Here is an 11,261-nt window from a genome sequence, read left to right on the forward strand (position 1 = left end):
AAAAAAAAAAAAAAAGAAGTCAAGGTACTTTAGGAAGAAATGTACACTGTGACAAGAGACTGTTATTAGAAACCTATACAATCTCAGTGAAGGTAGAGTGGAGGGAAGGTGCTGACCTAAGTAATTCTAGAATTGAATGAAGTCTATAAAACTATTTTTTTATTTATATAGTTTTAATTTTTATTTCTTTTTAATTTTTAAATTTTTTTTAGAGACAGGTTGTTACTCTGTTGTCCAGATTGGAGAGCAACTGCACAATCGTAGCTCCCTGCAGCCTCAAATTCCTGAGGTCAAAAAATTATCCTGTCTCAGCCTCCCAAAGTACAGGGATTACAGATCTGAGCCACCAGGCCTGGCTGAGTCTATAAAACCAAGGGCAAAAGGAACAACTCATAAGCATTATACTCTAGTTGATAATTTCTCATGGAGGGTAGGGATTAACAATTCTGACACTGCTATATATGTAGACTGGAATTTAATAATTAGGTAAATAGATGGCAGATAGTGGAAACTAGGTTTCCTGCTATTTGGGCGTCCACAGGTAATCAAAGGGCGGAAGCTAGGATGGTCCATGTGTTAATGGAGTACAGTTGGAGACATAAAGACTTCTGTTTGGCTGAGTATAGTTACAGATGTTTATGTACAGAAATATTTAGAGATATATGTATATTCATGGATTAGTACATGTATGGATATTCTTTTGCTCTGTCAGCTAAGAAGGCCTAATAGAAATAAAACCACAGTAGCAATGAGCATACCTAACACCCAGACCTTGGTTTTTAATACTATACCCCAATAAAGGGAAGCAGAAATCCTTGAAGAAATTGGTTGATTCTAGGACTGGGACAGGAAATACACAAGATGAGTCCAAAGCATCTTGTAATACAGAAAGTAAGAAAGTGCTAAAAATCCAACCAAACAAAAGCCTATGTTGATAGAAGTATGTCAAAGGGGCAAAGGAAATAATTGAAAGACCTCCCAATGGCCAAAGCTGGAATGATTTAAGCAAGAAAATAAACTAGTACTGGATTATATGTGATAACCCAAAGTATAAAATAAATATTTGTGAGTCCATTTTGATATAAATAGTTGAATAAATTAATTAATATGGGAGAAGAGAAAAATCTCCCCTACATGGGAATTTCAAATAATTTATGTTGATGCTCCATTCTAAAGGAAGGAAAGTGTAACTCCATTCTTTAAGCATGGGCTGCATCCTTAGACTTCCCTCACAGGGGTGGCCAATCTGCAGCTTATAAGCCACATGTGGATTATGTGACAGCTTTTTGCTTATCTGTGGTGGTAGATATCAAAAAAATTATGCACAGTCCTTTTTTTTTTTTTTGCTCATCAGCTTTTGTTAGTGTTTGTATATTTAATGTGTACCCAGAGCGACTCTTTTTTCCAATACGCCCAGAGAAGCCAAAAGGTTGGACACCCCTGCAAGACAACAGTAAAGAAAGGAAGGGAAAGGATAACTTTACAGTGGCAAAACCTGATAAACATTACCTTAGCCAGGTTATCAATGGCAACATCAAGTCAGTAATCATTCGATAGTATATAACCTTGATATGATGTGATGAAAATGGCACTTTATGCCTGTGATCTTTCTCCTCAAAACCCATAACACCAGGATTAACATGAGAAAACCATCAGAAGAATTCCAATAGATGGGCATTCTACAACTGGTACTTCTCAAAACTGTCACGGTCAAGAGGTGCCTAAGCAGACATGACTAACTAAATGTGATGTGGTACTCTGGATGGGATCCTGAGGCAGAAAAGGAAATTTAGGTAAAAATAAGGAATTCTGACTAAATTGCAGAATTTAGTTAATGTATCAATGTTGTAATTGTAACAAAAGTATATACTAATGGGAAATATTAATAGTAGGGGATTGCCTAGCTAAGGAGCTAAGAAAAAAAATGGAAGAGAAAATTGTGGGCAGATACACGACAACTTTTTTCCCTAGTTTTTCTTTAAAACTGCTCCAAAAAATAAAATCTACTTAAAAATTAGGGTGAAATAAAGACATTCCCAGATGAACAAATTCTGAGAAAATTTATTGCTAACAGACCTGCCTTACAAGAAATACTAAAGAATAGGAGGTTTGGCACCTGTAGCTCAGCAGCTAGGGTGCCAGCCACATATACCAGAGCTGGTGGGTTCAAATCCAGCCTGGGCCTGCCAAACAACAATGACGACTACAACCAAAAAAAAAAGCTGGACGTTATGGCGGTCGCCTGCAGTCCTCCCTACTTGGGAGGCTGAGGCAAGAGAATTGCTTTAAGCCCAAGAGTTTGAGGTTGCTGTGAGCTCTGATGGCATAGCACTCTATCAAGGGTGACATAATGAGACTCTGTCCCCCCCCAAAAAGGGATCTTTTTGGGATAAGGGAAAGGTTCTAAAACTGGATAGTGGTGATCACTGCAAAACTCTATAAACTTACTAAAAATCATTAATTGTACTTACAAATTATACATCAATAAGGCTATTTTTAGAAAAACATCAAACTCCGTTTCTAAAGTCATAAAGTACCCTTACCTGTTTTCTTCTTTCGTTTCTTCTTTTCTTCAAGGAGAGCTAAAGTAAATCTGCTCAGGATCTTGACATTGTTTTCAATAGCTTTTAATGTCTCTGGTAACATCTCCATTTGCACCATCCAGCGGTGGTATTCATCAGCATCAATTACTGTCATCTCTGACAAAATGGCATCTTGAAGAGAAAAAAACAATTACTTTTGTACAGAAAGATAAATTATTATATAAGCTTCCATATAGTATTATTGGGGAAAATAGGTATCTCATACTACCATCCTGGGGCTTTTCTCCATAAAGAAATTTAAAACAAAGAGATTTAGAACAGAAAGCCGAATAAATAAGTATTGGACAGGAAAACATAAATCAAGGTAAAAAGTCTTTATTTGGTTTAGTTCCCTGACTCCAGACAAGTAAGTATCTAAAATGAGAGTGTATGTATTAATATTGGGGATCTAAATCCCATTTAATGCCTTTGGTAAGTTATCTAGTATTTATCAGTCTTGTTACATAAGATTTCTTGCAACAAATTAAATTCCATTTTTTTGTATTCTCATCTCATTCATTCTTCTATTCAACCAGTATATACTCTGCCATGTACTCTTCTAGAAGCTGATAGCATTAAATAAAATAACTTCCCTGACTTCATACTGTTTACATTCTAGTCAAAAGAGAGAGACACAAACTAAAAAGTGAATTATATATGTTAAATACTAATGCTATAGACAAGAATAAGGACGGGTAAAGGGTAATGGAGAGAGCCAAGTGAAAGGGAATAGAAAAAAAAAAAAAGAAGAAGAAAGAGAGGGAATAGGGATGGTCAGAGAAGACCTCATTTTAAAGTTAAATTTAAGCAGGGAATGAGTCATAGGACTATCTGGAGGGAAATGTCACCAGCAAGGGAATAGTAAGCATAAAGACACTGGGCAGGAGAAACATGCTGGCATGCTTGAAAAAAGCCAGAAGGCCAAAATGGCTAGCACTAAGTGAATAAAAATATACTTTTCTAGCTTTGCGCAGTGGCAGCATCATAGCCCATGAGTTTTATCTCAGGCACGATTATTGCTAATTGAAAACTTTTCCCAATAACCCACTGTGACAACTTGCAATATAGTCGGCACTAGCAATTTTTGATGTTCTCTACAGAGACCGAATTAAAAAAAAAAATATATATATATATATATATACACTTTTATTTTTACTAGAACAGAGGACAACTGTCTGAATAACCTCCTTAGTGTTTTCTTTGTTAGTCTAATTAATCCTTCTGAATTTACATATAAATTCTCTTCTCTACCATTTTCATCAACTTTGTGGTCTTTCCCTGAAACACTTCTGGAAACTTACTCCATTCTTCTAGCCAGGACAGAATGTGGGCAAGAGTCTTTTCTCTAACTTCAGCATTCCTTGCATAAGTAGCCATTTTGTCTAAAAAATACGTTCTCTTTCTTTTCTTAAACTCTGTAAGGGAGCTCCTCCTTCCCGTAGACATATTAAGATCAACAGCATAGCGAATTATTATATTATTCACATTTTCCATGATCTCCTTCAACTGCATATCAATATCCTGTAAGACAGGAAGGGGAAATGTATTAATAAATCCTCAGTATTTAAAAACTCTTTGGTTACCTTTCTTCCCAGAATGTCAATGAATAGACAATGTCAATAGAATAAAGCTTTCTAATTAAAGTCTCACTAATTTTAGTTTTACTATGAGTCTCCTAGTGCTCTCCCGACCCCCAACCTTTTTTTTTTTTTTTTTGAGACAGAATGCCCCACTATCCCCAACTAAGTTTTCTATTTTTTGCATAGACAGAATCTCTTGCTCTTTCTCAGCCTGGTCTTAAACTCTTGGACTCAAGCAATCCACCTGCCTCAGCCTTCTCAAGTACTATCAGATCTCTCTTTAAAAAAATTCTTCTTCGCCTGTAGTCCAGGCTACTTGGGAGGCTGAGGCAAGAGAATCACTTAAGCCCAAGCATTTGAGATTGCTGTGCGCTGTGACGCCATGGCGTTCTACTGAGGGCGATATAATAACACGGTTTAAAAATATAAATTAAAAAAAAAGTCACAATATTTATGAGCTTCCTCTACTTCCTCTCTAAAATGGTGTAGATACTAAATTCACTGCTGATGTGAAGTGTATAACATGGAAAATGCTTTGTAAATCACAGGTACTGGAAAAGCAAGTTACTTCTTTTTTTGCTTCCTTACCTGTCCCTAAGACCTGGAAAGTAGATATCAGAATATTCCTCAAACATGGCTTTTATTTAATTATCTCCTTTCCACAAGAATCTTATCAGCTGACTACACTGAATATATGTAAAGAAAAAATAGAACCTTATAAGCAAATTTCTTTTTTTTTTTGAGACAGAGCCTCAAGCTGTCCCCCTGGGTAGAGTGCCATAGCATCACAGCTCATAGCAACCTCCAACTCCTGGGCTCAAGCGAGTCTCCTGCCTCCACCTCCCAAGTAGCTGGGACTACAGGCACCCGCCACAACGCCTGGCTGTTTTTTGGTTGCAGCCGTCATTGTTGTTTGGCGGGCTCGGGCTGGATTCAAACCCGCCAGCTCAGGTGTATGTGGCTGGCGCCTTAGCCACTTGAGCCACAAGAGCCAAGCCGAACAAATTTCTTTATCCATCACTTCATCCTAGTAGTTCTTTCTTTTTTTCTTTTTCTTTCTTTCTTTTTTTTTTTTGAAACAAAGTCTCACTTTGTCTCCCTCGGTAGAGTGCTGTGCTGTGGCATCATAGTTCACAGCAACCTCCAACTCTTGGGCTTAAGCAATCCTCCTGCCTCAGCCTCCCAAGTAGCTGGGACTACAGGCACCCTCCACAACATCTGGCTATTTTTAGAGATAGAGGGATCTGGTTCTTGCTCAGCCTGGTCTTGAACTCATGAGCTCAGGCAATCCACCTGCCTCAGCCTCCCAGAGTGCTAGGATTACAGGCATGAGCTACCGTGCCTGGCCCAGTCCTAGCAGTTCTTGATGGAAGTTCTTCCTGCCTCATATGTGACATTTAGAAATTTGTAGAAGCATTTTCCATTGTCACAATGATCAAGAGGGTATTTAGTCTAGTACAAGTACTAAGTAATGCTACTCCACCCTACAATGCAGTAAACAGTACCACACAATGAAGAACTGTCCCATCCATATCTTGTGTGACCTTTAATGTCCCCTTGAACATTCGTGTAGGTAAAAAAAAGAAAAAAATTGTTTATGATTAGCCAAGCCCAGAACTAAACTCCTTTTAAAATATAAAACCAGCCTGGGCACAGTGACTCACGCCTTTAATCGTAGCATTCTGTGAAGAAAAGGTGGGTAGATCGCCTGAGCTCAGGAGTTCAGAGACTACCCTGATTAAGAGAAAGACCCTATCTCTATCAAAAATAGAAAAATAAGCCAGGCGTTGTGGCAGGCGCCTATAGTCCCAGCTGCTGGGGAAGCTGAGGCAGGAGAATTGCGAGTTTGAGGTTGCTGTGAGTTATGATAAAGCGATGGCATTCTACCCAGGGCGACAGAGTGAGTCTTTTTCTCAAAATAAATAAAATATAAACACAAAGTGTACTTTTTTGCCCAGTTCAATTTTACATTGAAATTTCCAGGAATACAAATACAATGTAAATCAAAGAAAAAAACGTTCTTTAAAGTTTCTCCAAGCAAGTTTCACCATTCTGGAACACTGTAGTACCAACAGCAATTCGATAGTTAATAGTATTTCATGCCAAACTTGAATCTCCCTACATTTGTATCTCCATATTTATTTTAATTCTATTTTCATATTCATTTTAATTTCATATTTATTTTAATCACATATAGATGCAAGCCTTTTAACTTCTAGCAAAGTTTGACCTAAGATTTACTTTTTTCCTTTTTTTTGAGATCGAGTCTTACTCTGTTGCCCCAGGCTACAGTGCCATGGCATCAGCCTCACTCACAGCAACCTCATACTCCTGTGCTTAAGCAGTCCTCCTGCTTCAGCCTCCCAAGTAGGTGGGACTACAAGCACCCACCACAACTCCCAGTTAATTTTTCTATTTTTAGTAGAGACAGGGCCCCATTCTTGCTTGGCTAGTCTCAAACTCCTGAGCTCAAGCAATCCTTCAGGCTTAGCCTCCCAGAGTGCTGGGATTACAGGCGTGAGTCATCATGCCTAGCCAAACTGTTGATTTCTATGATTTATTTATTGAAATGCGTATGGAAATTACTTTCTTTTTACTTATTGTCATGTTTATATTAATGTTCTAAAAATATGGGTATAGTTTAATCTATAAGTGTCAGTTTAGAGGAATAAATGGGATATTTACAATATTTTAAAAATATTGTAAAAGGGCACAGTAAATCTAATAGAATTAAGAACCACTGGTTCACTCTTCCTAACTTTATCATTTTGACTTCTAATAAACTGAACTTGCCCTATATTTTTTACAATAAGAGTAAGATTTTAATTTTGCAAATCAAAGCATCATGCAAAAGGAATAATCAATCAGATGTTAGTGCTGGAAATATTGCAATCAGAAACAGAGATGATACTGATTTGACATCAGGAGAATATAGAAAACAGAGATGATACAGTTGCAGCAAGTAATTTAAGTCAGGAACACAGGACAGCAGAGACAAAGTTTGCTAAAGCCAAGTGAGAAAGAATATACAAGCTAAGCAGAGACAAAGTTTGCTAAAGTCAAGTGAGAAAGAATATGCAAGCTAACCATAGCACAGTAGTCAGGGAAAAAATATTACCAACTCCTCCTAAAGTCTCCCAGAAAATTGAAGAGGAAGAAACACTCCTCAGCTCATTCTTTGTAGCTAGCCAAAAGTACTGCAAGAAAGAGAGTGAGAAAGAGAGAGAGAAAGAAAGAAAAAGAAAGAAGGGGACAAGGGGAAGGAAGGAAGGGAGGAAAGAAAGAAGATAAACTACAGACCAACATTCTAGATGCAAAAATACAAAATACTCCACAAAATACTAGCAAATAATTCAAGAGCACACTAGAACCATTATACACCATGACCAAGTGTGATTTATTCCTGAAATGCAAAGATGGTTTACCATAGATAAATCAATGTAATATACCAAATTAACAGAAAGTTACACACACACACGAGCAGCTCAATTGATACAGAAAAGCATTTGACAAAATTCTATACCCTTTAATACAACAAATTAGAAATAGAAAGAAATCTCTTTGGGCCCCACTCAGTATAAAAAAGTTCTTTTCATAAAAAAGAACCCCAGACTATTACCAGAGCCTTTTCCTTCTTGTGATAATGGGAACCTAGTCATTGTTTATGGTGAGCATATCTTACTCTGTAAACCTGTATCTTGCTCTTGCTCTGTGAACCTATCTCTTCTTCAATAAACTTGGTTTTATGCTTGCAAAAAAAAAAAAAGAAAGAAAGAAAAGAAAAGAAAGAAACTTCTTCAACATAATAAAGGCCATATATGAAAGGCACAAAGGTAATATACCAAATGGTAAAAAACTGCAAACTTTTCTTCTAAAAAGGCAAAGATGCCCACTCTTTACCACCTCTATTGAAGGTAGTACTAGAAGTTCTACAGATATTGGCAACTCAAAGGGGGAGAGGATGGGAGGAAGGTGAGGGATGAAAAATTACCTGTTGGGTACAATTACACTATTTGGGGTACTGGGTACACTAAAAGCCTAGACTTCACCACTATGCAATATATCTATGTTAACAAAACTCCACTTGCAACCCTCTAAAACTATTGAAATTTTAAAAAGAATTTTTTTATTTTTTCCTTAAACTTCGTGATAAAAAGACAGAGAATATTTTATTATAACATGTCTATTTCTCCATTGGGTCACCAAAGAATGGCAAATGTAAGAATTCTTTCTATAAAAAAAAGAAAGAAATACTCGGGTATAAATCTAATAAAATAGGTGCAAGATATATATAGACTGAAAAATACAAAATATTAGAATGTCTAAAATGAAAAAGCCTGACCAAATTGAGTGTTGGCCAAAAAATGAGGAGCAGCTGGAATTCTCATGCACTGCTGGTGGCAACATGAAATGGTACAATCACTTTCTACGACAATTAACAGTTTCTTTATTTTTATGTATGTATTTATTTATTTTTCGGAGACAGAATCTCACTTTGTTGCCCTTAGTAGAGAGTGCGGTGGCATCACAGCTCACAGCAACCTCAAAATCTTGGGCTGTAGTGATTCTCTTGCCTCAGCCTCCCAAGTAGCTGGGACTACAGGCGCCTGCCACAACACCTGGCTATTTTGTTGTTGTTGTCGTTGTCATTGTTTGTCAGGCCCTGGCAGGTTTCTGTGGCTAGCGCCCTAACCGCCAAGCCTATTTTTTTATGTTTTAGAGACAGAGTCTTACTTTGTCCCCCTCGGGAGAGTGCCATGACATCATAGCTCATGGCAACTTCAAACTCTTGGGCTCAAGTGATCCTCCTGTGTCAGCCTCCTAATTAGCTAGGACTATAGGCACCCACCACAATGCCCAGCTATTTTTAGAGATGGGGTCTCTTGCTCAGGCTGGTCTCAAACCCATAAGCTCAGACAATCCACCCTCAGCCTCCCAGAGTGGTATGATTACACGCATGAGCCACCAAGCCCGCCCAACAATAGAAACTTATTCTCTTGCAGTTCTGGCTATCAGTAATCCAAAATCTGCATCACTGGGCTGAAATCAAGATATTTACAGGGCTGTACTCCCTTCAGAATCTGTTGTTTCTTCCAGTTTTGGGTGGCTGCCAGCATGTGGCCACATGCTACAATCTTCAAGGTCAGCACCTTCAAATCTGTCTTTGTTGTCTTCACATTGCTTTCTACGCTGTGTATATGAAAACTCCTTCTACCTCTCTCTTACAAGGACACTTGTGATTGCATTTAAGGCTCAATCAAACAATCCAAGATAATATCTCCACCTCAAGATGCTTAATATGGCTCAGCGCCTGTGGCTCAAGTGGCTAAGGCACCAGCCACATACACCTGAGCTGGCGGGTTTGATTCCAGCCCCGGCCCACCAAGCAACAATGACGGCTACAACCAAAAATAGCTGGGCATTGTGGCAGGTGTCTATAGTCCCAGCTACTTGGGAGGCGGAGGCAGGAGAATCTCTTGAACTCAGGAGTTGGAGGTTGCTGTGAGCTGTGATGCAACAGCACTCTACCCAGAGCAACAGCTTGAGGCTCTGTCTCAAAAATTAAAAAAAAAAAAAAAAACAAGACACTTAATGTAATCACCTCTACAAAGACTTTCTTTCTCCTGACTCCTGAACTGTGGCTACTCCATGAGTGACTAGACCGGATTCTGTGGCAGCACTGTTCTCATCTGCACCTCAGACAATGGAGCCATAGTAAACTAGTTCACACCCTGGAGGCAAGGTCTCTGCATGACCATACTCCGGTCACCAGCTCAGACACCATAGAAAACTACGCCCCACCCAAACCACACAGCCACTGTAGCTCTCTGCTCCCATCCCTGGCTTGCTTGCTGCTTCACAAGCACTCATGCTTTATACACCATTACCAACATGGCAGTGGGATGCCTGTACACTGGGTACCAGTGCCATTACCATCTTGGTCTCTCCATATGAACCCATGTTTCAGGCCTCCACTCTGTGGCTGCTCCACAGGTGCCACTTATCAGATACCAGGACCACTGCCATCACAAGCCAGTCCCAGTGCTAATAAGGATTCTTCAGCCACAACTCCCTAGGGGGGAGAAAAAGGCATTGGGAGGACCCTAGCAGCCATATCCACCAAAGACTCAACAGCCTTTACCACGATTGCACGATTGTAGACATCCATAGTGCTGGAGATTGAAGATCCCTGATTACGACAAAGCTCATAATCTTTGTCAACACTAACCTCAGCTGACAGAGCTGCATGGATTCTATACCTTCACTAGTGCCAGAATTTCTGTACCCCACCCAGTCATTTTTTTTGCCCCCCCCATACAGGAAGATCTTTTTTCTGATAACAACATCCTATAAAGTCTATAAAAGGGTATTTCTCCACCAAATGTTCAGACAACAAAACAGAATAAGAAACATAAAAAACCAAGGAGAGACATTACCCATCAAAGAACAGAATAATCTCCCAGTAGCCAACTCCAAAGAAATGGAGATAAATGAACTGCCTGTCAAAGAATTTAAAATACAATCTTGAGTAACTTAATAATGGGGATATATTCTGAGAAATGCATTAAGCAATTCTGTCAAGTGAACATCATAGAATGTAGTTACACAAACCTAGATGGTATAGCCTATTACACACTATGATTATATAGTATAGGCTATTACAACTAAATACAGTAGGCAACTGTACCACAATGGTGTTTTTGTATGTAAACATCTCTAAACACAGAAAAGATATAGTAAAAATATGGACTACTGTTCTATATGCGGTTTGTCATTACCCAAAATGTTGGCATACAGCACTGTAATTAATGACTATAGTTATTTAAAGAAGCACAGAAAACTTTAATATACAGAGAATTCAACAAAAAACAGGAAAACAAGTAATGAAAAAAGTGAGAAATTTTAAAGAGATAGAAATCATATTGAAAAAAGCAAACAAATTCTGGAGCAGAAAAATACAATTAATGAAATGAAAAATATAATAAAGAGCATTAGCAGCAGAACTGTCCAAGCAGAAGAAAGAAACTATGAATCTGTAAATAGGTTATTTGAAAATATACAAAGGGGGCTCGGCGCCTGTGGCTCAACCGGCTAAGGC

At 38.4% G+C, this 11,261-nt stretch overlaps 1 protein-coding gene and 1 non-coding gene across 2 annotated transcripts in view; one reads left to right on the plus strand and one right to left on the minus strand.

Moving 5' to 3' along the window:
• The window catches only part of FAM186A (family with sequence similarity 186 member A), a 68,507-nt gene that overhangs the window by 33,307 nt on the left and 23,939 nt on the right, over window positions 1-11,261 (minus strand). Inside the window, exons 2-3 of the mRNA XM_003790369.1 lie at window positions 3,884-4,103; window positions 2,544-2,714 (exon numbers count right to left, since the gene is read on the minus strand). Of these exons, the coding sequence (XP_003790417.1) occupies window positions 2,544-2,714; window positions 3,884-4,103 (391 nt within the window). The remainder of the gene's footprint in view (window positions 1-2,543; window positions 2,715-3,883; window positions 4,104-11,261) is intronic.
• Window positions 3,545-3,685, plus strand: LOC111725580. Its single transcript, XR_002773614.1, has one exon. It is a non-coding gene; the product is annotated as a U4 spliceosomal RNA (small nuclear RNA).

This window comes from Otolemur garnettii, unplaced genomic scaffold (assembly GCF_000181295.1).
Source record: "Otolemur garnettii isolate 467f Iridium unplaced genomic scaffold, OtoGar3 scaffold00043, whole genome shotgun sequence".
In the NCBI taxonomy this organism is placed as follows: Eukaryota; Metazoa; Chordata; class Mammalia; order Primates; family Galagidae; genus Otolemur; species Otolemur garnettii.